Source organism: Mesocricetus auratus, unplaced genomic scaffold (genome assembly GCF_017639785.1).
Source record: "Mesocricetus auratus isolate SY011 unplaced genomic scaffold, BCM_Maur_2.0 Super-Scaffold_100007, whole genome shotgun sequence".
Lineage (NCBI taxonomy): Eukaryota > Metazoa > Chordata > Mammalia > Rodentia > Cricetidae > Mesocricetus > Mesocricetus auratus.
In genome coordinates, this window is record NW_024429191.1 from 12,887,145 (window position 1) to 12,914,248 (window position 27,104).

At 51.0% G+C, this 27,104-nt stretch overlaps 1 protein-coding gene across 1 annotated transcript in view; it reads left to right on the plus strand.

Moving 5' to 3' along the window:
* Positions 1–27,104, plus strand: part of Stk10 (serine/threonine kinase 10) — a 93,286-nt gene that overhangs the window by 26,257 nt on the left and 39,925 nt on the right. Inside the window, exons 3-4 of the mRNA XM_040748428.1 lie at positions 16,565–16,613; positions 19,364–19,513. Coding sequence (XP_040604362.1) covers positions 16,565–16,613; positions 19,364–19,513 — 199 coding nt within the window. The remainder of the gene's footprint in view (positions 1–16,564; positions 16,614–19,363; positions 19,514–27,104) is intronic.

Consider the following 27,104-nt stretch of genomic DNA (forward strand, 5'->3'; position numbering starts at 1 on the left):
ACCTGTTCTGATAGCTGTGTTTGATGGGGCGAGTGGGGGAGTCTTCCCTAAATAAGAATTTATTTAACACCTGAATGTAGTGGTGCACACCTTTAATCCCTGCACTCTGGAGGCAGAGGCAGGCAGATCTCTGCGTTTGAGGCCAGCCTAATCTATAGAGTAAGTTCCAGGATAGCCAGGGCTACACAGAAACCCTATCTCAAAAAGCAAAAACTAAAACAAAATATTTAACCTGGTGAAAGACGCCATTTTGACATATGATCAATATAGAAGTTTCTGCTTTTTTATTGTCTTCAAGTCCTGCATGCACTTTGTCCTTGCAGCACATTTTTAAAAGTTAAGATTTTAAACTTTCATCAGAAACCCTTTATCTACACGTATGTTACAAAATCCCCATAAGATTCACATCCCCAAGTGTCCTTGTATCTTTGGTGTGCCCAAGAGCTGAACTGAGTGGATTAGAACATTTAACTTAGCTGGGGTACATGTGAGTACAGTGCCGATGGTCAGGTTCCTCCCTTAGTGGCTACTGTATCGCCCCTGGCTTCCCAGTTCATCCACCACGGGCTGACCCCATGTAGCCTTGGCCATGATTGTTCCAACCCGCCCCACCCCTAAACCACATGGCAGTCTCAGGGGCTCTCCCAGCATGCACTGGTGGGGGGGCTCTCTCCCAGCATGCTCTGGTTAGAACATTGGGAGGGAAGCTGTGCTGTCTGGGTGTGCACAGAGGCTTTTTGGGTATAACACTCTGGATTCTAGCTAATGCCCTTTTCTTTTTCTTTCTTTCTTTCTTTCTTTCTTTTTTTTTTTTTTTTTTTTTGAGATAGGTTTTCTCTGTATTGTTTTGGAGGCTGGAACTCGCTCTGTAGACCAGGCTGGCTTCAAACTCACAGAAATCCGCCTGCCTCTGCCTCCAGAGTGCTGGGATTAAAGGTGTGCTCCACCAATGCCCATTTCTGTTGTGTAAATGTTCCTACCACAGTCAGTTCCGGGGCCATGCAGTGTATTAACAAAGTCTGGTCTCTCTAGGCCCAGAATCTGTGAGTAGAAACATATTTACAACACAGACGTGTGTGTGTGTGTGTGTGTGTGTGTGTGTGTGTGTGTGTGTGTGAGGACTTGTGCAAGTGAGGTAGAGCAAATCCAGTGGGGAAGTGCCCTAGACATAGGTTTCTGGGGTGTGGTCAGGAGCCAGGACTTACAATAGAACAGGGGAAAACGGACCTCCACGGAAGGGGCAGGGACATTTAAACTGATCCCAGAAAGCTAGATGGAGGAAGACCTCTGCAAATTTGGTAGCAAAACCCAAGTAGCAACAGTAGGAAGTTCAAAGGCCCTGAGGCAGGTGCCATAGAGGACCAGACAGTCACTACCTTGACTGGAGTCTGGCCAAGAATGAAATGAAATTGGACTGAATTGTCCAGAGGGCCTGTCCTAGGGGCTGGGAATTCAACAGTGAGCCAGGAGCCTCATGGCAGGGAGAACGCATTTATTCCATGACGTGCACATGGGTGTGTAGAGGTCAGAGGTCAGTGTTGTGTACCTTCCTCAACCACTTTCCACCTAAATTTTGAGGCAACATTTTTCACAAAACCTGGGTTCCATTGATTCAGTTGGCCTGGCTGGCCTCTGAGCTGCAGTGGTCCTCCTGACTCCACCCACCCTGTGCTGGGATTGCAGTATGTGAGTGCTAGCGTGTCCTCATGCTTGCTTGGCGGACCAACTGAACCCTCTTCCCAGCCCTGCAACTTAAAAGACCAACGGAACCCTCTTCCCAGCCCTGCAACTTAAAAGACCAACGGAACCCTCTTCCCAGCCCTGCAACTTAAAAGACCAACGGAACCCTCTTCCCAGCCCTGCAACTTAAAGACCAACGGAACCCTCTTCCCAGCCCTGCAACTTAAAAGACCAACGGAACCCTCTTCCCAGCCCTGCAACTTAAAAGACCAACTGAACCCTCTTCCCAGCCCTGCAACTTAAAAGACCAACGGAACCCTCTTCCCAGCCCTGCAACTTAAAAGACCAACGGAACCCTCTTCCCAGCCCTGCAACTTAAAAGACCAACTGAACCCTCTTCCCAGCCCTGCAACTTAAAAGACCAACGGAACCCTCTTCCCAGCCCTGCAACTTAAAAAAACAAAAAAGATATCTTGCTGGGCGTTGGTGACACATGCCTTTGATCCCAGCACTTAGAAGGCAGAGGCAGGAGGATCTTTTTGAGTTCCAGGCCAGCCTGGTCTACAGAGCAAGTTCCAGGACAGGCTCCAAATCTACACAGAGAAACCCTGTCTCAAAAAGAAAAAAACCTCACTTTTTAGACATTAAATACAGTTAATTAAAAAGAATCTTTCATATCACCACCTAAAGTGGAAAACTGAGTCTGTTGCATAGGAATAAAACAAAGATGTTCTGTTGTGGCTGAGCCCTCGGCCCCTTATGAAGCCTTGCTCTGGGTCCTCCACCAGCTAAGGTCCCCTGGGAATGCCAGCAAAGACTGAGGAAGGACAGTGTGCAGCCTCAGTGCTAGGTGACACTTCCGCCCCCTGCCAGGAGCCCATGGGGGGTGGTCTTGTGGTTAGGACATCTGGCTAGACCAAGCCACGCCAGTTCAGGAGGGCTTGGGGTGGGATAGTGAAGTACCAGAGTGATCTGTCAGTGTCACTGGGGTGGACAGGCAGAGCCTAGGCATGGTACTGTCTCTCCCACCTTGAAGCCCCCTTCTCATTGCTCATCGTGAACCCATGTTTTTAGCTGTGAAGTCCTCTCTTTTTTTTTTTAATAATTTATTTAGCTTTATTTTATGTGCATTGGTGTGACGGTATCAGATCCCCTGGAACTGGAGTCACAGACAGTTGTGAGCTGCCATGTGGGTGCTGGGAATTGAACCCCGATCCTCTGGATGAGCAGCCAGTGCTCTTAACCACTGAGCCTTCTCGCCAGCCCCCAGAAGTCCTCTCTCTTTTTTTTTTTTTTTTTTTTTTTTTTTTTTTTGGTTTTTACGAGACAGGGTTTCTCTGTATTGTTTTGGAGGCTATCGGTCCAGCCTGGCCTCGAATGCACAAAGATCCGCCTGCCTCTGCCTCCCGAGTGCTGGGATTAAAGGCGTGCGCCACCACCGCCCGGCCAGAAGTCCTCTCTTGATGAAGCCACCACAGGCATTGTGTGGGAAGAGGGGCACTGACTGCTGGAAGCCACCCACCTACTCCTTCCCGTGTGGCCCCAGAACAGGACCTGAGTTTTTGAGGCTGTTTAGTCTGCACCAGCGTTTCTTGCTCTCAGCATTGGGACTATGGGCAATTTGGAGCAGATGAGCCTTGCTGGGCTGTCCTAGGTATCACAGGCTTGGCACTAAGCCTCGCCTCTATCCAGTAGAGCTGGGACACCTTCCTTTCAAGATAACAGCATCCCAGGTTGTCTCCAGATGTTGCCAAGTGTCCCTGGACAGATGGCCTGGGTGAGAGCCAACAGCCCCTCCCTCCCATAGCCTTTTGCCACTGGGATGGGGTGACACCTGCAGAGCAAGGACACAAGACTGGTAGCCCCAGGCCACATGTGCCCACAGATGCACTTAGGTACGCGCCTCAGCCTGGGATGTGCCCCTCAGCCAGCCGCAGACCTCAGTATCCTCTCCTGTTGGCCTGCACTGATTCTCTTAGGGTGGAACGAGAGGAAATGAAATATTTTTCATTCCACATTTTCACCAAAGCTGAGGTGAATAAAGATGACTAAGAGGACGTATTTCCAGAAGAGAGAGGAGTTATTTCCTCCCACAGGGCTTGCTCCTCAGGCCCGGATGCATAGAAGCCAGGAGGCCTGCCTGGGGAGTTCCCACAAAGGGATGTGTATGCATGTTGAGTGTGTGTGTGTGTGTGTGTGTGTGTGTGTGTGTGTGTGTGTGTGTCTGCACGTGGTTTAGAATCACTAGTAGAGGACTTTGAATATCTGTCTGAGGTGACCAACATACACACCTAGTATAGTCCCTAATATGAATGAAGTAAAATAAGTCAACTAAAGAGAAAGGTGCTCCATGTAGCCCAATTAGAGTTAGGAGCCTGGGTGACTTCCAGGCCCATTGGTAAGCACCTCTCTGCCCCCACCCCCATCCTCGAGGTCTCTACTTCCTTCTCCTGACTAAATAACCTGCCAAGCAGTTCCCCTCTCCCCCAGCAGCAGGGTCTGTGCCTTTGAGGCCACCCTTCTGTTGCTGAATGAGCCTGCCCCTTCTGTTATTGTAATTCTAAATCTGGATTCCTACCCATCTGAATGGCCAGGGCAGTCCTTCTCAGGGTGTGTGGCCCCTGGGCCCTGAGAGCCTGCCTGATAGGCACAGATTTCTGTGCCTCTGTCTGTCTCTGTCTGTCTGTCTCTGTCTCTCTCTGTCTCTGTCTCTGTCCCTCTCTCTCTCTCTGTCTCTGTCTCTCTCTGTCTCTGTCTCTGTCTCTCTCTCTCCCTCTCTCTGTGGTCACACAGGCCCCTCTGTCCTCTGAGGCAGGTGTATTTTCCTCTGCCGTCCCCATTCTATACATGGGCTTCTGGAGGCTCAGGCGGGGTGCTGTGGTTCGGATGAAATTTGTCTCCTGAGGATTCAAGTACTGGGACGTAGTCCCAAGGGTGACATTGTGAAACCTGGGAGAATCTATAAGAGGTAGGGCCTAGCTAAAGGTGAATAGGTCCTCATGGGCCTTGATTTCTAGAAGGATTGATTATGTTGGCCTCGGAGTGTGTAGCTTCCTGCCGGAAGGGTGAGCCTAGTTGTCCCAGCCTCTGAATTAGCACAAACTTTCCCAAGACAGCAGGAGCAGGACCCAGACGTCTGACTTGCCTCAGAGAATGGTGGTTCTAGCTCTAAGCGTCCCGGTGCAGCAACTGAGCCTACCTGTCCTCACTCTACCAGGGCCCCTGCTGGCCCCGGCAAGGACTCATAGTTACAGTCCAAAGCAGGAAGCCAGGCCAGTGTTACTGCCTCTGTTCTGTATTTCGGGGTGTCCCCTTTTTGCTGGCCACTCCCTTGCTGCCCTCTCAAGAGGCCTCAACAGGGTTGTCCCTGAGAGAACCTTTACCCTGTGGCTCTTGTGACCTCTGCCCTATTGTGAAACTGCTTGCGTGGGTGCAGCATTCCACAGGCCAGTCTCATGGGATTGACACCCACCCCCCTGGAGCAGGCGGGGCTGTTCTTCATCTAGCTGTCATTGGTTCATACACAGAATCAGTCATAGTGCTTCAGGAAGTTTTAGGTGCTGGAGACACATGTTTGGAGCTGAGCTGGTCACTGCAAGCATCCAGGGAGGATGAGGCTTGGGTGTTACTAGCTGTAGTTGTATTCGGGGTACTTACTAAGCACTAGGCATCCGGAGAGAGTGATCCCTTATGTCACAAGTGATTCCTTGTGTCACCATTTGACTGTGACCTAGAGGTCAGTTCTGCACTTACCCAAACTTGACAGATGAGGTTGCAGTTTCTGAGATGAGCTGGGGCAGAGCAGCACACTCCAAATGGTGACCCAGGCACATCCTGGCCACATAGACGCTTTGACTCCGTGAAGTCTGTGCACCCTGGGAAGGTGTGGGAAGACCGCACATCCCCTTGTTATTCAGTGGTAGGACACAGGACCCTGGCACTGCATACTTCCCTGGCTCTGTGAGCTGGCAGGTGGTACCAGCTTATTGTACCTACTGCCCCATGTCACCACCCTCTGGTGACAATCCTGCCTGCCTCTCAGGGACTCAGTGCTATGACAACTTCAGTAAATTATGTAGTTGGTTGTGCCAGCTCTGAAGAGGAACCTGCTACGGCATTGATACAGCTTTTGCCCTGTGTGCCCTGTCGAGAGGGTTCCAAGTCCTGAGTCCTTGGTGGCCATGCCTGGGAATAGCCCTGGTTTATTCCTTTCTGGGCCCAGTACTGTTTCTGGCTAGCCTTATGAAATGGTGGCTGTCCAGCCAGCCAGCTAAATCAAATCCTCCCTGCAGGACAGGGACTCCCTTGTCCCTCCCTAGAGACTTTGAGCCCAGCTCTGACTTCACATTTCCTGCACAGTGGCCAGGACTCCAGCTCAGGGGACTCTGAGCCTGAAGCCAGGATTCCTAGCCTCTGGGACAGACAATCTAGGGGTGAGGCATGCCTGCAGTTGAGTTACCCCAGTTCCATCTGAGCGATGCCTTGAGGCTGAGCAGGCGTCTTTGGGTGTGCACGTGGAGTGGGGGTGACTGAGGGCACAGTGGCATCACAGAACTGCCACCTCCACCCCTGCAGGCATTCAAGAACCCGGGTTGCTGCCTCTGACTCAGGCCTCATTCCAAGGCTGCCAGGACCAGGGACAGCTGGATTCCTAACCCAGGCTTGCTGCAAGGTGGTGGGTGGAGCTGGCATGGAGGAACAAGGCTGGTCCTAGGAAGCCCAGTGGGTGTAGGCGCCCTATTCAATGGCCGCATTGTTTGGCAATGCTTGGAGGTGAGAAGGTTCTGGGACTCCACCTACAGGGACAGGCAGCTGACGGACTAGGCTGAGTTTATGTTGACTCTTGCTTTTTTTTTTTTTTTTTTTTTTGACTTCCTCCTTCAGGCTTTGGTTGACTAACCCAGAGCTTCTGTCTTCTGCTCTGTGTCAGAGAGCCTGGAGGCCCCCAGCCCTTGACCTAGGGGACTGGCTGCAGTCACTAGCCCTGCTTCCTCAGGGAGAAATGAGCCCAGAGAGGAAAGGTAGCTTGTTCATGGCTGGCTGCAGGGTTCAGCTGTCCCCTGTGTCCCCAGAGTAACTCCAACAACTTGAGTTTATTCCTGATTCTTCACTTATGTGCAAAGTGGATTTGGGGCAGCCCCTTACCCTGCCAAACCTTGGTATCCTCGTCTATAGCAGGGGTCAGAATGGCTGCTCATGGCTTAGGAATGTTTATAGTGCTTCACACAGTTGAGGTCAGTGATTCTGCCGTAATTTCTGGACATCTTAAAGCCATCCTACAAACACTTGTTAATCATATACAGCCTAGCCCTCTGTGCCTATGGATTCAACGTTGTCTGTACATCTTTCCTTGTCAGTGTTGTCTAAATGATACAGAGAAGAACCATTCACCAGCATTTCCATTGAATTAGGTGCTGGCACTCAGAGTCTTTCAAGCGTGTGGGACGATGTGTAGACACGGCACCATTCAGTAAGGGACTTGGGCATTGGTAGGTTTCTAGCCATTGGATCCTGGCCAGATTCCCACAGACTGATGGACAATTGTATGAGGCCCAGGCTCTGGAAGTGAGTAACACCAACCAACTTTCACAAATAAAACTGCTTGTTCTGCGATAAAGTGACTACAGTCACATGGAGACCTAAACTGTTAATGCTGCAAAGGGTCCTTTTTCCAGATAGGGAAACAGAGAAAGGGTTAAGATGGCTTGCGGAATGTCGGTGGCCCTTTGTGGGGCCATGACCAGAACCCCTCATTGTGTTTAGGAGTTTCACATGTACTGGTTAGCTGAGATCCTATTTCTGACCAGTATACGGTAGTGGCCTTGGGAAAGGCCAGGGGTGGAGTATTGAGGCCAGAGTCCGGTAGGTCAGCAGGGTGGTGGCTCACCTCTGGACTGTGTGTGACTCAGTTGTCTCTGCAGGAATAGTTAGGGCAGTAGCAGTGCCTGGTGTGCTGTAAAAGTTAATGTCTAAGCCCTGGGGTGGCCAGGCCACTCTTATCTGGGCTGGGACATCCTGGCCCCTTATCTCTGAGTGAGCAGCCTGCTCCTTCTGTGTGTAGCATGGAAAAGCCCAAGGGTTAGAGCCAAGAGGCCGAGGGGCTGGTCTCTCACTGACCCAAGGCTTGTGACTCAAGCTTCCTGTGGCTTCCTCCTTGAGGCGGAGGAGGGGATGGACGCTCACTGGATCTCTCTCTCACAGAGCCCACCTCACCCCCATCTGCAGCTCACTGTTTGCATGACCTGACTCTGAGATTCAGGTCCCCGTATCTAAAATTGGCATAAAATATCACCTGATTCTGATCTAGCACGTATCAGGCAGGTGTGCTGGGTCCCTGCTACAGTGAGCACCACCACCCCCTCCCCAGATGAGATGCCAGCCTCCAACAGGGAGCCTGCTGAAGAGCAGCTCTTGATGCAGAGCCTTTGTTTAGGGGATGACGTCAGAGAAGCATTCCTGCTATGTTACGCATCAGAAGGGGAAACTGAGGTTGGCTGCATTAGCCCACCTGGAAGCTGGGATGGAGTGACACAGCGTGTGGAAGGCCCACACACTTGGAACTTACTGTGACTTAGCTGGCCAGCCGCTTGGGGTCAGCATTGAGTGGGAGAAGGGGAGTGGTGGAGACTTGAGAACTCGAATTTCTGGATCCCCTGGCCCTGTGCAGTCCCTGCTGCTTCACATGCACGGCTCGGGGCAGTAGAGAGGGTACTGTCTGGGAAGACAGGGTGTCTTTTAGAGTGACCCCTGGGTGAGAGGGTGTTCTGCCAGTGATTAGATTGTCCAAGAATGTGCATCCCTGCAGTGAGGCAGGGATGGCCTCTCAGTGCTCTGTCCCTGTTCTGTTATTGTCACTGAAATGGTGCCTGGTGCAAGGTCTGAGTCCCATGAATCTCCATTCCATTCACAAATGGCCAGAACAGTAGAGCCCAGAGGCCTCAGAGGCTGGGTCCAAGACAGCTGCTTAGCCTAACCAAGGGCAGTGAGGTTCACAGTGGTCTCCGGTTTCCTTGGCCTTCAGCCACACAAGGAAGCCAGTGACTCCAGGCTGCTGTCACATCTCCCATCAGGTGCCTGCCTGCTAGCAGAGGTCGCCAAGGAAACAGGGATCTCCTAGGTACTGAGGAAGGAGACCAGCTGTGCTGGGGACAAGCCTCTGGCACAAAAGGACCAGGGACAGCAAGGGCCTCCCTTGCTAGAATTATCACCTGCATCCCTGTGTGGAGAGGCCCGCCTTTGCTTGTTTTTGTTTTGTTTTACTTTCTTGGCATATGTGTGCATGCGTGTTTGCATTTTTGTGTGCACGCTTATGAAGGCCAGAGGTCAACTTCAGCTATCTTCCTCCACCACGCCCCCAACTCACACACCTTAATTTTTAAGATAAGTTCTCTCCCGAACCTGGAGCTCACTGATTGTTCTAGACTGGCTAGGCAGCAAGCCCCAAGGATCCCTCTGTCTCCATCTCCCCAGTGCTGGGATTATAGGCATTTGTTACTACACCCAGTTTTTTATATGGGCACTGGGGATCTGAACTTCTGTCCCTGTGTTTGTGCAGCATGCACCTTACCGACTGAGCCGTCTCCATGCCTCCTTGCTTCCTTTTAGAACTTTATTTATTTGAGGAAGAGACATTCACGTGAGAATTGCCCTCCTAACAAACTTTTAGTTGTGGATTGCTTTGTTGTTGATCAGCTACAGGGTGGACAACAGGCTCCAGAGCCACTCAGCTTGAGTAAGTGGGGCTTTGTGCCCACTTATTAGTAGCCCCCTGTCCTCAGCAGGGCAGCTGGTTCTACTTTGGGACCTGTGTTTGTTAGTACTGGGTCCCTGGCATGAATGAGCCTACGGTGTCCGTCTGTCTGCTGCTGGCTTCTCTCCCTTGGCGTAACGCCCTCAGGGCTCATGTTTGTCCTCTGCCATACTGCAGACTTTTCTGGTTTGGAAACCAGCAGTTCTGGTGTGTGACATGCTCCATGTGTCACCCATCTGTCACAGACACATAGCTTGCTTCCACACCTTGCCTTTTTATGAATGGTGCTTCTGTGATCGTGGATGCATTCACAGCTCTTTGGGACCCTGGTTCCAATCCTTTTCGATAAATGCCCAGATGTTGGGTGGCTGGATCCTGTGTTCCATTCTGGATTTCTTGAGAAACTCCAGGATGTCCTTGAACCCAATCTTCCTGCCTCTGCTTCTTGAATTCTGGTTGCCACACGACTCCACACTGTTCTGAAGCAGCTGTTTTGCTCTGTGTCCCCTCTGGCAGTGGGCCAGAGCTCCCTTTGTGTTCCCTAGATTGATAGCATTGTCTGTGATAACAGCAGTCTGACAGGCAGGCTTTCCTGGTGTTTATACACTTGGCTTTGGAGACATGTCCTAGCCAGTCTTGGTTGGGATGCTGGAGTTTCTTTGGCTGCTTGCTTCTAGGAACACATTGTATCGTCTGGAGATGAGCCTGTTAGGAAGCAGTGTGGTTGGCAGGTGTCTCCCTGGGCTGCAGGCCACCGTTCACCCTGTGTCCTCTGCTCTACAGAAGTGTTTTCATTGGACAGGCCCAGCTGCTCATTTCTGGTCTCAGCATCTATATGTCTGGTATCATGTCTATGAAGTCACTGCCAAGACCAGGGTCATGAAACTTCTGTTGCTTTCTCTCAGGATCCTTACAGTTTCTATTATATCCAACTTTTCATCCACTTTCCATTAATGTTTGTGTAAAGTAAGAGTCGGCTTCTTTTTCTTCCTGTGGGTGTCCAACTTTAAAAACCCCATTTGTTGAGGAGACTGTACACCCCGACTCTGACATCCTAAAGTCGTTGGACCATATATAGGAGGGATTATTTCTGGGCTCATTGTTTTGTTCCTCTTTATATTTATTTTGTGCCATTGCCAGATTGTATCAATTTTTGTAGCTTTGTAGTATGTTTTAAAAGTGTAAGACTTCTAGATTCTTGACCTTTTAGCTGTGATCAATTTCAGAAAGTGTGAGACTTCCAGTTGTAGTCTCTTTTTTCAAGGTTGTTATGACTGCTGGGGGCTCCTTAAAAACCCCTGTGAACTTGAGGCTGAGCTTTTCCATTTGCATAAAAGATTTGTTAGGACTTGGTAGAGACTTCCAAGCCTGTGAGGACAGGGGGTGGTGAGCCCGTGACAGCAGTGGGTAGTGAGCCTATAGATGGCAATGGGTGGTGAGCCTATAGATGGCAGTGGGTGGTAAATCTATAGACTGTAGTGGGCGGTGAGTCTATAGACAGCTGTGGGTGGTGAGTCTATAGGCAGCTGTGGTGGTGAGTCTATAGGCAGCTGTGGTGGTGAGTCTATGGACAGCTGTGGTGGTGAGTCTATAGACTGTAGTGGGTGGTGAGTCTATAGACTGTAGTGGGCGGTGAGTCTATAGACAGCTGTGGGTGGTGAGTCTATGGACAGCTGTGGTGGTGAGTCTATGGACAGCTGTGGTGGTGAGTCTATAGACAGCTGTGGGTGGTGAGTCTATGGACAGCTGTGGTGGTGAGTCTATAGACTGTAGTGGGTGGTGAATCTATAGACAGCTGTGGGTGGTGAGTCTATAGACAGCTGTGGTGGTGAGTCTATAGACTGTAGTGGGTGGTGAGCCTATAGATGGCAATTAGTAGTGAGCCTATAGACAACAATGGGTGATGAGCCTGTAGGTGGCAATGGGTGATGAGCCTGTAGATGGTAGTGGGTGGTGAGTCTATAGACAGCTATGGGTGTTTAGCCTGTGACGGCAGTGGGTGGTATCACATTTTTAACAAGATCAGGTTACAATCAGTGAACCTGGATGCCTTTCCATTTCTCTTATGTCATCTTTCCTTTCTTTCAGGAACATCCTGTGGTTTTCACATGATTTTTATACCGTGAAACTTTGATTTTTTTAGCTGTGAGCTTTGCTGTGTTCCTAGGTGCTATGTTTCCATCTTACAGCTAGGGTCGTGTGAGGTCCTCCAGCACAGGGTTACTCTAGGTTGACCTCTGTGAGGAAGCCATGTTCTACACCATTCACGTTGAATGCCTCTCACAGAGCTGTCTGGTTTGACTAGAGCTTTGGTGCATTGTTGAATCAAACATGTGTTATTTCTCCCTGCATTCCATTAATATGATATAGCATATTAATAGATTATTGTCTGTTGAACCATCCTTGCATTCATAGATTAAATCCTGCTTGGCTGATGTCTAATCCCACTTGTACTTGATAATTTGCTCAATCTTGAGTGTTTCGCATCAATATTCACCAAAGACTTTGTTCTGTAGTAATGTATTTTTATATAACCTAGTCTCTAGACAACTCACAGAACCCAATACTGGGCAACCTCTGGGTAAATAGTTGTTAAACTCTCTTGTTTAGGGAACCATGATAAGAAAAATGACCATTACAGACTTGTTTGTTCCTCATTTTCAATCCAAAGGCTGATCAATTCCATGAATGCCAGCCAGTAGATTAGAGGGCAAATTTTGTTGGTTTTTGTTTTTTTTTTCCTAGTTAAACCCCACGTAGCAGTGTGAAAGTCTCAGGAGTTGATAATCCAAAGCCCTCTCCAGCCCTGTGCTGCTGAAAAGCCCTGAATTCCTAAAGGCTAAAAAATAAGTAAGGTATGAAACACAAGTCAGAGCTAAGGAGACTAACCAACACTCTGAGCTTCCCAGTGCCAAGGCCAACTACAGATAAAAGGGAAGCACAGGAGTCTTGAACTCTTGAGCTACATACAGAGGAGGAAGAAAGCCAGACTCTCAGAGTGCACAGCTTTCCCAGGGATGGCCTTAGAAGACCGGGTGTGTCAGGAACCATGTGTACGGGTGTTGTGCAAGGGATATCGAAGTAGAAGGCACAGGGCCCGTCTAGGCCTGGCCCCTTCTCTTAGTGGCTTGTGATAACCCTGAGGGTGTGCCAATAGCTTGTGGTTCTGGTTTATAGGCAGCCATGGCCCCCGAGGGACACTTGCTGATTGCATTTGTTCAAGGTACCATAGAAGAGTAACAGCAGTGTGGTGTTCCTGCTGGACCTTTCAGTGAGGGATTGCTTAGTGTTCCAGGTTATGTTGGAGGCAAAGCTCAGTGCCATGTGACAGATGAGGACACTGAGACTTGGGGAGGTTCCCAATATCACAATCCCTTAGTAGAAAAACAGAAGGGACTGTTACCTTTTCCTTTTTGAGAATTGGGGTGTCTGGCTCTGGTACTCTGCCCAGTATGGCAGAGCTGGACCTGTTAGTTTCCAGGTAGCACCCCTTCAGTCCTTGCAATAGATCTAGAAGCCAGTAGCCGCCTGTGTTACAGACAGACAGTGGTTTGGGGCTGTTCCACAAGTGACTTGAGTGGTGAGGAAACCCTGCAGAAGCTTCTGGGGACGTGGGGAGTCAGTCTGGCTGCTGGCAGACATTGCCCTGCTTTGCATTTTTTTCTGGGTAAGAAGAGGATGGTGTCCTGGTTTTGTTTCCTGTTGCTGCTGTGAAAACATCCTGACAAAGCAACTTAGAGGAGAAAGGGTTTACTCCAGCTCACCATTCCAGACTATGCTTGGTCACTGTGGAGAAGTTAAAGTAGCAGGAACTTAAAGCAGCTGGTCACAGCCATAGAGAGAGAGTGAGAACATGCACGCTTTGTTCACTCTCTGCAGTGCAGGGACCAAACCCAGGGATGGACCAAACCCAGGGATGGTGCTGCCCACAGTAGTTAACGCAATCAAGACAACTCCACAGACATGTCCACAGGCCACCAGAATCCCCACACTGAGACTCTCTTCCCATGTGATTTCCAATGCCATTGTGTCAGGTGGTAACTTGACATATCATGACGTAGCTTTCATGGAGTCTCAAAAACAAACACAGCTGGGCTTGGTTGCGCACACCTTTAATTCCAGCCCTTGGGAGGCAGAGGCAGATGGATCTTGGTGAGTTCAGGGCTAGCCTCATCTACAGAGTGAGTTCCAGGTCAGCCAGAGGTACATAGTGAGACCATGTCGGAACACAAATAGAATAAAACAAACCCCAAGCTCCACAGAGGAGACATGGTAGCAGCTTTTGACTGAACCCCAACCAGGGACGTCAACTTGGTGTTCCTGAGAGGGTAGGGTGTTCCAGCCACCTACCGTCCCTGCATGGTGACTAGGATTTGTGTCTCTCCCACCACTGCTCATGGTTGATTTTCCCAGTGGTTGATAGGAGCCCCTGGGTCTCGTGTGGAGCTGGGAAGGGTTGCAAGCAGGGTGCTATGCAGTGCTGAGAAGTCCACCTGCAGTTTTCTGATGCCTCGGCTGAGAGTGAGTGAGCAGGTGGGTGGGTGACTGACTGAGTGAGTGAGTGAGTGCATGCGTGTGTGTGTGTGTGTATGTGCCCACGTGTGTGTGTGCGCGTGTGGGTGGGTGACTGACTGGGTAGGTGAGTGAGTGAGTGAATGTGAGTGCATGCGTGCGTGTGTGTGTGTGTGTGTGTGTGTGTGTGTGTGAGTACGTGTGTGCGCGTGTGGGTGGGTGACTGACTGGGTAGGTGAGTGAGTGAGTGAGTGAGTGAGTGAATGAGTGAGTGTATTACTTGAGGCATTGTTGTCAGATTAGAGAGACATCTTGGGGAAACTGAGGTCTCAGATTAGAGAGACATCTTGGGGAAGCTGAGGTCACTGCTGGTGATGGACAGGCAGAGTGACCTAGCTGTCTCAGAGCCACATCCTCCCTTCCTGTGGTCAGTGGTGTGCAAGCAGGCACGTGGTGGGCTGACAGGGTCAGGACTGTCTGCTGCTCCTAAAACCCTGTACCTCTCGTGTTGTGGTCTAGCTGGGGGAAGAGCCGCAGCAGCCCCCTTTAGAGCTAAGTTGAGTTCAGATACTTGAAGGCACCCTAAGGAGACGGGGATAGGAGGGTGTGGGGGCATGGGCCCAGCATCCTCATCTTCACATCACGCAGACGCCTCTAGAACAGTGATTCTCTACCTGTGGGTCACAACCCTTTGAGGGTCAAATGACCCTTCCACAGGGGTTGCCTAAGGCCATGGAAAGGCGCAGAAATTTAAGAATCATATCAGTAGCAAAATTACAGTTATGAAGTATCAGTGAAAATAATTTTATGGTGGAACATGAGGGACTGAATAAAAGTGTCACAGCCTTAGGAAGGTTGAGAACCACTGCTCTAGAGAGTCAGACTGGGGCCCATCATAGTCCTGCAGTGCCTTCTCCCTCGGTGTTGGCGAACTGGTGGGGGCCACCTGGGTCACGGCGGGATGTAGCTCTCCTGTTTAGGAGACCCAGCTTCCCTGTCAGCCCATGGTCCTGGCTCTGCCCCTGCTGAGTCTTGTCACTGGGACTGGAGCTGGAAGCTAGAAAGTATCCATAGAGTATCCATGACGGTGGTGTCGCCACTCAGGGAGGATGACAAAGATCTGTTTAGAGTGCTTCAGGAAGAGCAGGGATGAGAGTGAGAGATCGCCTGTGCACTGTCCCTCAGTGCCTTGCAATAGCTGCTGCTGGTTTTCCCCCAGCCTGCCACCTGTTAGGTGTGCAGTTAGATCTGTGTGCTGGACGGACAGATGGACGGATGGACAGACAGATGGACAAATGGATGGGCAAATGTCCCGGGAGTTAGCAAACCTGCTGTCCAGTCTAAGATCTGCCACCAGTCTTTATGGCCTTGATGGGACACACTTCTTTCTTGGCCTCAGGCTGTACAACTGAGCTGAACACACACACCCCCATGATGTTCTGATGGTCTGAGTCAGCTAGGGCAGGACTCTGGCAGGTGACTTTGGCTTAGGGTTCTGTGAGGCAATGGCCACCCAGAATATGGTGAGGAGGTTCTCTGAGGCTCTTGGCCTCAGAGCATAGGAAGGGAGGTAGTGTGAGCACAGGAAGGGGATGGTGTGAGCACAGGAAGTGGATGGTGTGAGCACAGGGAGTGGGATGATGTGAGCACAGGAAGTGGATGGTGTGAGCACAGGAAGGGCATGGTGTCAGCACAGGAAGGGGATGGTGTCAGCACAGCAAATGGATGGTGTGAGCACAGGAAGGGCATGGTGTCAGCACAGGAAGTGGATGGTGTCAGCACAGGAAGTGGATGGTGTGAGCACAGGAAGTGGATGGTGTGAGCACAGGAAGGGGATGGTGTCAGCACAGCAAATGGATGGTGTGAGCACAGGAAGTGGATGGTGTGAGCACAGGAAGTGGATGGTGTGAACACAGGAAGGGGTGAGCACAGGAAGGGGATGGTGTGAACACAGGAAGTGGATGGTGTGAACACAGGAAGGGGTGAGCACAGGAAGGGGATGGTGTGAGCACAGGAAGGGGATGGTGTGAGCACAGGAAGGGGATGGTGTCAGCACAGCAAGTGGATGGTGTGAACACAGGAAGGGATGAGCACAGGAAGGGGTGAGCACAGGAAGGGGATGGTGTGAGCACAGGAAATGGATGGTGTGAGCACAGGAAGGGCATGGTGTGAACACAGGAAGTGAATGATGTGAGCACAGGAAGGTGTGAGCACAGGAAGGGCATGGTGTGAGCACAGGAAGGGCATGGTGTGAGCACAGGAAGGGGATGGTGTGAGCACAGGAAGGGGCATGGTGTCAGCACAGGAAGGGGGATGGTGGGAGCACAGGAAGGGGGATGGCACAGGAAGTAGGATTGACTCTGGGTGGGCTGGAAGGACATGTGGGACATTAGGCCTGGCTGCTGAAGCTGTTGCTGAAGCTTTGGGTTTTGTGGTAACTTAGTTTTTTGTTTTTGGAAAGATAAAGTGCCCATGGCATCCTCACTGGGTATCAGAGGCTCCTGTGAGGATGGGAATGGTAGGGAGGACATAGGCAGATGATTGCAGCCCTGGCAGGGAAGGGGGGAGCAGGCACTGAGGCACAGGACCCCTGCTCATTGCTCCGCTTTGTGTTTCCTACAGATCATGATTGAGTTCTGTCCTGGGGGAGCTGTGGATGCCATCATGCTGGGTAAGTCATGCATTAGCCCCTAGGGATGCAGGACTTGCCCTGAGCCCTGTGTGTACCCCTGGCCAGCTCTGACTAGTCCCTGTCTCCCTTCTAGCTCCCTGTCCTTTTTTGGGATATGAAGAGGATGCTGGCCTTTCACTGGAGAATTAGCGTTTCATGTTCAAGAGTCTGTGTGTCTTTATAGCTGCTTACCCTTTGGAGCCTTCTTGATGGCCTTCCCAAATGTAGGACAAGGAATGTCTTAATCTGTTACTACCACTATCACAGAGCACCCGCAGCTGGATGAGTTATAAAGAACAGGTATTGAGCCAGGTGCTGGTGGCGCACACCTTTAATCTCAGTACTTGGAAGGCAGAGGCAGGCGGATCACTGCGAGTTCGAGACCAGTCTGATCTACAGAGTTCTAGGACAGCCATGCTACACAGACAAATCCAGTCTCAAAAAACAAACAAATAAGCAAAAAAGAAAGGATAATGGTTTGGTTCATGCTTTTGAGGCTGGGAAGTCCAAAAGCAAGGCCCCAGTATCTGGCAAACATCCCAGGTTGAAAGCAGGAGGAAGAGTGTGAGAGAAACAGAAAAGGGGCGTCGTCGGGAACCCACTTCTGTGAGAACAAGCCGACCTCACAACAGCATTAGCCCATTTGTCAGGGGAGAGACAGTGATCTCCCCGCAGCCCTAAGCTCAGCCTTTCAGGGACCCGTTCATTACAGCACGCACCCTTTTTGAAGGTGCTCAGGAGGAGGATTACCAGGTCTCGATGTCCTTGGTTGATATCAATGCTAGTAAAATATTGTATCTTAGTTTTTTCCTTCTGCTCCAACAAAACACCTGAGTCTGGATTCTGTAAAGAAGAGAGGTTTGTGAGGCTCTGTTTTGGAAGATGAAAGTTAACCACGGTGGGGGGGGGTAGAGGGGTGAGCTTCTAAAGGCCTTATGATGGAGTCCCAATGTGGAGAGAACATGCAAGAGATAATATGGTAAGACAGAGGTCAGGGAGCTTAAGGGGAAGGCCTTGCTTGTTTTGTCTGTCTATTTGTTTATTGAGACAGGGTCTCGCTATGTAGCCCTGGCTGTCCTGGAAATCACTATGTATTCCAGGTTGGCTTTGAACTCACAGAGATCCTCCTGCCTTTGCTTCAGGAGTGCTGGGATTAAAGTGTGTGCCACCATGGCCAGCCCCTTGCTCTTTTTATAATATCTGACTCCTGCAAGTTTTATCTAACATCAGGCTTATTCCTTCTGATATCAGGGCTCCCTTGGCATAATTACCTTGATTTAGGCCCCGCCTCTTAAAGTATCTACCACCTGCACATCCCACACTAGAAACCAGCACATAAGCCTTTGGGGGATAGCATCAAGCCTTATCCCACACCAGAGCACTTTGCACACCTAAGATGTATCTCATTGATCTTTGGTTATAAATCCGGAAACAGTACCTCTCTGTGTGTGTGTGTGTGTGTGTGTGTGTGTGTGTGTGTGTGTGTGTGTGTGCGCGCGCGCGCGTGCACATGTATGTGGATTTTGTGTGTGGTGTGTGCTGGCCTCTTAACTAATTCTGATGCTCCTACTTCCACCTCTCAAGCTGGAATTACATTTGTGTGCCATTTCTCCAGCCCCTAAAAGGACACTTTTAAGTGCAAACCCAGTTGCATGCCTGGCTACCCAGAGCCACCTGTGGATTTCATGTTGAATCCCCAGTTGCATGCAGCCACCACAGAAAGGGCACACAGTCCTATTCTATAGGACCCTGCCATCTTCCCATATAGCCTGATTCGGTAGTCATACCATACCATGTCTTCGGCACAGCCATTCCCTTTTCTAGAATGTTCTTTTTCCTCACCACCTTCTCAGGTCTGTTAATCCTTGAACCTCGGAGGAGGGCTCTGTCTCCGAGCAAACATTGTATGGTGGGAAGAGTCCCCAGCCAGCATGCAGAAGGGCTGACCTGCTGGCCCTGGCCCCTCCTACATTCCTGATGCTCCCACCAGCTGTAGCAGCCTCCAAGCCTTTGCTCCTTCTGGCTCCTTGACCTGGGCCATCTGCAGTCCACGGTCAGACACTCCTGCCTCTGGGCCTCCCGTTCGTTCAGATGGGATTGCTGCATATCCTGGCCTGTCTGTGCCCATCCCCACCCTGTCCTAAGCATCACTCTGCATCTACACCAAGCCCTGACCCTGAGAATCACCCACTCTGAGCTGTGGCTTGAACATGTCCCCCAAAGCCCATGTGCTGCAAACTCAACCCTCATATTCACCCACAAATGGAGTTTGGAGGTGGGCCTCTGGGAGGGAGTTAGGGTCATGGTGGCATGAGTGGCATGCTGGTACTCTTGCTATCTTGCCATGTGGTACAGCACATGATGTCTTATGATGTCATGCTGTTGGGACTTCTAGCCTACAAAACCATGAGCCTTTTCTGTATCAGCAAAGTAAACCAAGGCTTCTCCAATCCTGCCACATGTGCCCTGCATCTCGGTGTGCTGTTTGTAAGCCTGAATTCTGAAGCCTTGGGTCTCTAAAGGACCTTCATCAAGTAGCCCCTCTGATCCTTGATGGCCACTTCTGTGCACTAGGGAGAACAGTGGTGTTGTCCCCATGCACATGTCCTGGGGACTGGATTGGTCTATATGTCACAGACTCTGATGATGCTCCCAACTGCTGGCCTGGTATAAGGTCTGGTGGCAACCTAGGAAGGGCCTGGTGCTGGTCTGGCAAGTGCTACTCAGTGACAAGTATTCCTCTTTTCCAGAGCTAGACCGAGGCCTCACCGAGCCCCAGATTCAGGTCGTATGCCGCCAGATGCTGGAGGCACTCGATTTCCTGCATGGCAAGAGGATCATCCACCGTGACCTGAAAGCCGGCAACGTGCTTATGACCCTTGAGGGTGACATCAGGCTGGGTAAGAAGGGTTTCTGGGTGAGGACCTGAGGGGTAAGAGGTGTCAAACTGCAGGTGTCCTGGCTGCTGGTACCACACGGCCTTCGCAGCAGTAGGTGGCCTAGGCCTGGTGATGGTGTGGGATCCTCACTCCCGCAGTCACCCCTATAGCTTCCAAGGCCCCAACCGTCCTCCCCTGCATCCTTGGACCACAGGCTAGTCTAGTGCTTTTCAGTGAGGGGCAGGGATCATTTGACAGCATGGAAACAACTGGGGCTGAAGGTGTTGCTTGACCCTTGAGGGCCGAGACCAGGGATGCTGGCCAGTACCGTGTGGTATATACAGTAGCCAGGATGCCAGAGCCTGACCCTAGCTTCCAGTTTGACAAACTCAAATGGGAAAGACCCTTTATCTAGGCACTTTTACCCACTGGGCCATCTTGCTGTTTTCCCCCGAATATTTTCAGTACACTATTGACCGTATCCACAAATACACCCTTGAGTGTGATGGAATGTAAACCAGGTATCAAAATTGATTTTTTTCTTGTTTGGTCTCTTCTTTCCTTGTATTCTTCGTAAGTTTGTTTTCGTTTGGTTTTGGCTTTTCCAGGCAGGGTTTCTCTGTGTATCCCTGGCTGTCCTGGAACGCAGTTTGTAGACTAAGCTGGCCTTGAACTCAGAGGTTCGCTTGCCTCTGCATCCCGGGTACCGGGACTAAAGGTGTGCGCGTCCAGCTTCTTTGTGAGTTTTCAGCCAGACATCACTTGTGCTCCTTTTGCTCCCACTGCTTCCTGTTGTCCTTCCCCAGAGGTGTGGCTCTGAGCGCCACTCACACTTCCTTCAGCACCGTTAAGTAATGTGCCTGCTGCCTGTGAGGGTGCCATTTAATGGACAGCTCATCACAGTCCCCAAGCACAGGAGGGTTAGGTGACAGAGCCCGGAAGTACCTCCAGCTGCTTTATCTGGCCACGCCCTCCACTGGGCCAAGGCGTCTGCTGGCGCTTGTGTATGTATCCTAGTAACTGCTGGATTTGGGGTGTAAGTGGAGAGTAGGGGGTGGCACCCCGGTTCTGACTCATTTGGTAGCATTCCGCTCCGTTGCCTAGTGATGGCTGATGCTAGTTCACTGCTCCATTCCCCACTCTCAGCCTTGTCCTTCCAACATAGAAGTGTTGGCCTTTGTACTTCCTCTGCTGGGTGCCTCAGTGTTTTAGGGACATGGAAGAAACAGTGCCAGCCGGGCGTTGGTGGCACACGCCTTTAATCCCAGCACTCGGGAGGCTGAGGCAGGGGGATCTCTGTGACTTCGAGGCCAGCCTGGTCTACAGAGCGAGTTCCTGGACAGCCTCCAAAACAATACAGAGAAACCCTGTCTCGAAAAAACAAAACAAACAACAACAACAAAAACCCAGTGCTTTGGAGCCCCCATGAGAACTGCAGGGGTAATATGAGGGTGGGTGCAGAATGGGCACAGTCAGTCAGAGGGTGCTCTGAAGTGTTTGGCGGAAGGCTCAGAGAGGGCAGGGGCCAACCGTAGGACACACAGCTGGCAAGAACAGAGCCAGGGGCCACTCAGACTTGGAATTCTTCGGGGTCCCTCTCACTCTCCTCATATCTTTGTGTACCTCAGGGTGTCCTGGAGAATTGCTTGGCTATTCTTTCTCCCAGGGAAGGGTGTAGGAGATGACATCTGTGCCACATGCCACGTGCAAGAAATATAGGTGAGCTGCAAGATGGGGGAGCCAGACTCCGACGGGTCTGGTTCAGATCCTGGCTCTGCCACTTCTGCTGTGTGGCCCAGCTTGTATTAGTAGCATGGTAGAATCCTCCTTTGAGGGTTATGGTGATGGAAACGGCAAAGTGACAGTACTGTCACATTGGCAGGTGCTGGGCACCAGCTTCTGCCTTGTGACGAGTATTTGCCGATGCCTCGGGTTTCCTTCTTCTGAGGCGCTTTCTGTTGTCAAGCCCGGCACGGCTCCAGCTGCCCCATTCTGGACTGACAGGTGGATTGTGTTTGTATAGAGAGAAAATCTGCAGCCTTAGGACATTGGGATGTTGGCAGGGTGTGGCCTCTGTAACTAAAGGATCTGCATTGTTCCCAAAGAGACAGGTCACCTCTTCCTTTTGAGCCTGGTTTTCCTCACTCTGAGTGCTGCCTGTGGACTGGGGGGGGGTGCATTATTATGCTTATGCAGCTTAATGCAGCATTCCGCCCTGTCAGCCCCCGCACAGCTGAGAGGACCAGCAAGCATGTGATCCCTGTCCCGCTAACCGCTATGAAATGAGGGTCTCCACTCTCCAAGCCCCTGCATGCCTCACCCAGGTGCTCCTTGGAGAAGATGCGGCGAGTCCTTCAGCTTCCAAAGTCTTTCGGGTGCCAGGCAGAAGTGCTGACTGTCCAACAGTGCAGAAGCCCAGCCCGAGCCTAGAGCAGTTGGAAGTTGGTAACAGTGGTGTCCATCGTTGCCATTGCTCCTTTAGTCTGGTTACAGAGGGTCCTGACCCAGAAAGGCCCTGTGCTGTGCCAGAGGCCTACCTAATAGCCCAGCTGGGAGCCAGGCACCCGCCTCTCACCCACCTCTTTACCTCAGCCCAGCATCCCTGACTCCTGCTCCAGCAGACTGGGATCCTGAGTCTACCATCCCCTTCCCCACTTTTCTATAAGAATACACCCAAAAGCCAGGCAGTGACACACGCCTTTAATCCCAGCACTTGGGAGGCAGAGGCAGCCTGGTCTACAAAGCTACACAGAGAAACCCTTTCTCAGAAAAAAAAATACACCCAAGGTTGTGAGGGGATGCCCAAAACCCCAGATAGCACCAAATCTTCTGTGTGTACCTCAGGGAGTCCTGGAGAATTGCTTGACTATTCTGTAGACTAGGTTTCTCCTGTACACACACACACACACACCTACAGCAAAGTTTCATTCATGAATTAGACAGTGGACATCAGCAACAAGAAATGACACAGCAGGGGTTGTCACAGGGTTATTGTCACAAAGGTTACATGAATGTAGTCTGTCCTAGCCAGGGTTACTGTGGCTTCATGAATTAAACAGTGGTCATCAGCAACAAGAAATGACACAGCAGGGGTTGTCACAGGGTTGTTGTCACAAAGGTTACATGAATGTAGTCTGTCCTAGCCAGGGTTACTGTGACTGTACCAAAGCAACTTGGGGAGGAAAGGGTTTATTTCGTTTACACTTCCACAGTACTGTTCATCATGGAAGGAAGTCAGGACAGGAACTCAAGCAGGGTAGGAACCTGGACGCAGGGGCTGATGGGAGAGACCATGGAGGGATGCTGCTTACTAGCTTGTTCCTCATGGCTCGCTCAGACTTATTTCTTATAGAGCCCAAGACCCCCAGCCTAGGAATGACACTACCCACAATGGACTGGACCCTCCCCTACCAATCACTAACTCAGGAAATATGACCAGGCTAGCCTTGAACTCAGAGACCCACCTGCCTCTGCCTCCCAAGTGCTGGGGTTAAAGGTGTGTACCACCACCACTCAGCCCTACAGCTGGGTCTTTTTGGGGGGGGGGTTCGAGGCAGGGTTTCTCTGTGTAGCTTTGGAGGCTGTCCTAGAACTAGCTCTTGTAGACCAGGCTGGTCTTGAACTCACAGAGATCCAGCCAGATCTTATGGAGGCATTTTCTCAATTGATGATCCTTTTCAGATAACCCTAGCTTATGCCAAGATGACATAAACCCTAGCCAGCCGATCGTGTGTGTGCTCCCCCCCCCAGCAAGGCTGATAATGTTTCCCGCTGACCATGAGTAACAAACTGCAAAAAGCTGAATTGCAGTTAAGGGACACAGTAGCTGCTGCACTGTGGGCCAGTGTTGAAGACCAGGTAAACTTCATCCTCAAAGGGCCCTGACTGCATTTTGTGAGGGGTACTTTGTAGCCTAGAGAGTTTAATTCTCTTACCCAGTGTCGCACAGATAGCAAGAGGGTTCCAATCAAAACATCTGGCTGCAGAGCTGACATGGCAAGCCACACCCCTCTTGTAGATTCTTTTAGGAGCACGTGGTAAACATGCCCATCTCCTGTCAGCCAGCCAGTGCTTGTCTGTTAGGACCAGATTGGGAAAAAGAGACCGCTCAGGAGATATGGTTGGATACAGCCTCCCTGGCCTCTCCCTTCCTAGGGAACCCCAACCTTGGAAGATTCTAACAAGATCTCGTTCCACATTTCCCACCATCCCCTGCGAGATAAACTAGAAACCATTGGAGGCTGCGGTGTCAGTAATGCTAGTGAAGGGCTCTGATTGGCTCAGCTTCTATGTCAGTAATATGCTAGTGAAGGTCTCTGATTGGCTCAGCTTATAGTCAGTCTCTGGCTGGAAGGAGAGGTCAGGGGGCCACTGTGGAAGTCCTTCCTTTCAGAGTTATGGTGGGCAAGATGGGCTTTCAGAGGAAGAGAGGCTTTGGCCAGAGAAACGAGTATTGTTCTGGGCCTGTGAGAATCTTGTAGGAGTGAGGGCGCTGAGCAGGAAGCTCAGAAGACTGCATTTGCAGTTGAGGTTTGGGGTGATGGAGGGAGAAGAGAGGCAAAGAAGGCCCCAGTAGTCAGCTGAGGATAATGGGGAGCCTGTTAGCAAGCAGGCTTTGTTAAGAGGCTTCAGAAAATAAAGTGGAAAATTTGTCACAGTAGACTAGTCCTTCCGGTTTGGTGACTAGATAACAAAGGCCAGCTTTAACAGAGGAATGAAGCTCTGTGACCACATTAGCGTCTTGTCACCTTCCTCCATGGCACCTCCGGGAGAGCAAACCATCCTGTACGTAAACACCTCCTGCTAATGAGCCCAGCCTGGCTGGCCACTGGCTGCTGCAACCCTGCTGCTCCAGAGGAAGATGGCCTTTGGGAGCACTGGGCAGGGCAGGAGCCTCCCTCCTCCCTTCCTCACCCCTGCTCCAGCAGGTCACAGCCTTGCTTCTCCAGGCTTGCTTCCTGTTGGCCCCACAAAGGTCCTGGCTACTGTCATGTGGTGTTTGGTGTTTTCACCCTGCAGTGTGGTGGGAGCCCTGGGGCTCCAGGTGACGGAGTGGAGGTGCCACCCCCACCCAGCACCTAATTCTGTCTACGCTTTCTGGCTTCCGGTGGGAAGCTGTTGTGTCCTGTGCTGCCTGCGTTGGTCACCTGGGGTCAAAGCAACAAAGCTTCTCACGTATCGTCAAACATTTCGACTGTTTTCATGTGTGTGCATCTGACATGTTTTTATCCTCAAGAGAAGATTCAAGCCGGGCATTGGTGGTGCACCCATTTAATCCCAGCACTCGGGAGGCAGAGGCAGGCAGATCTGTGTGAGTTCGAGGCCAGCCTGGTCTACAGAACAAGTTCTAGGACAGGCTCCAAAGCCACAGAGAAACCCTGCCTCCAAAAACAAAAACAGAAACAAAGCAAAAAAGTACTTCAAGTGTTTGGGAGTAGTGGAACTTGCCTTTAATCCCAGCACTCAGGAGGTAGAGGCAGGCAATGTTAGAAGCTAGCCTGGGCTATATAGCTAGTTACAGGCCAGCCAGGGCTGCATAGAAAGAGATGGGGCAGAGCCAGCGGGAGGGGAGAGCTCCTGGGCCTCAAGGTATTCTTTTTTTTTTTTTTTTTTTTTTTGGTTTTTCGAGGCAGGGTTTCTCTGTGGCTTTGGAGGCTGTCCTGGAACTCGCTCTGTAGACCAGGCTGGTCTCGAACTCACAGAGATCTGCCTGCCTCTGCCTCCCGAGTGCTGGGATTAAAGGCGTGAGCCACCAACTCCCGGCTCAAGGTATTCTTCATGACACCATTGGTAGTGAGAAGTCAGAAGTGCCCACGTGTGACTCCAGCAGAAACTAATGTCTGTGTGCTTTTGTTCAGTTTTCTCTGTGTGTGGCGCTGGGGCTCAAGCGTGCTAAGCTTAGCATGTTGGGTAGAGAGAGGGAAGCACTTTCAGTGTATCCTCGCCCTAGACTGTCCTTTTAAATATATATTTTTATTTTCAGCTGAAACACACACTTACATGGTTCTGGGTGACATGGTCAGACAGTGATTGCCATGGTCATCGCCTCAGCTGCACGGTGTTTCTTAGAAGAAAGTTTAAGATTGATCTGATTTTGTGGCAGTCAGTTATTGTCAACCTGAATCCCTGTCTTAGAGCATTGGTGGGTCCACTGCGTACCCATCTTCACCCCTCCTCCCTCCCGACTCCCCCTACCCCACCCCACTCACCCCTCCTCCCTCCCGACTCCCCCTACCCCACCCTACTCACCCCTCCTCCCTCCTGACTCCCCCTACCTCCTCCCTCCTGACTCCCCCCACCCCACACCACTCACCCCTCCTCCCTCTCAGCTCCCCCCACCCCACCCTACTCACCCCTCCTCCCTCCTGACTCCCCCACCCCACACCACTCACCCCTCCTCCCTCTCAACTCCCCCCACCCCACCCTACTCACCCCTCCTCCCTCTCAGCTCTCTCCACCCCACCCTACTTCTGGGAGAGCCTCGTGTAAGTGGGACCACCGTGCAGATTTTGTCTTTGTGTGCTTGACAGGATGTTCTTGCTGGCTTTTTAAAGTTAGGCAGTATCCTCCTGTTTCGCCATATCCTCAAGAATTGTCCACAGGCATCATCATTTCATACACATGCAAATCAGGTTACCTGTGATAGCTCTGGGCTGGATTTTAAATGTGTCACCTTGTGTTTCCAGCCAGCCAGTCACTCCAGGAGGAGCTTGCCAGCTCCTGGCTGCTGGAGCCTCCTCCTGTGGGAGTTGCTGTGCTGTGAGGTCTCGTTTAGCTAACACACGCCTCAGCTCCTTCCCTCCCGCTCGCACCGTGCCCACCCCCCAGCAGAGTGCAAAGTCCTGCTCCACCACATCCTGTGCTTTACATAAGAGAAAACCCCCCAATAGTGTCGCTAGATGTGTTTCTGTTTTCTGAACTGCGAAAACAGCGCACTCCATCAAAGATGTTTTAAAGAATAAAATTGTGTAAAGAAAAAGAATAAATAGATCAAGGACCTCTGTGCTCTGCCCCCACCTAAACCCCACATCCGGGGAGGTGACCACTGTGAGCTTGAGTGCCCACTGAGTTTGAGGAGGCTGGTACATGTAGTGTACAAACGTTCTTTAAATGCAGCCGGAATCACGTTGCATGTGCTGTGTGTCTCAAGAGTGTTACAGGTAAGCTGCTGGTCTGGTACATCCAGGTGCAGCCCTGCTCCTTTTTAGGGCTATATGCTATCTCACAGCATAGCTTAACCAAAGCTTGCCTCCAAAGTCCAGCAATGAGTTCAGGTGCTTCCAGTTTGGGATGCTTCTGGAAACATCTGTCTGTATTCTAAAGCTGTTTGTAGACATCTGTAGCCAGAACCAGGATTGCTGCCAAAGACATACAGTGGGGCCTCCAAGATGGCTTGATGGCACAGGGCTGCTGCCTAGCCTGGTGACCTACATGATCTCCACACACACACACGCCGTGACACTTAACTCCCTTCACAGCCTCACGTAAAGATAAAAATATTAAAATCTAACAAGGAATTTGGGGCAGGAGAGATGACTCAATGGTTAAGAATGCTTACTACTCTTGCAGAGGACCTGGGTTCAGTTCCCAGCACCCACATGGCTGCTCACAA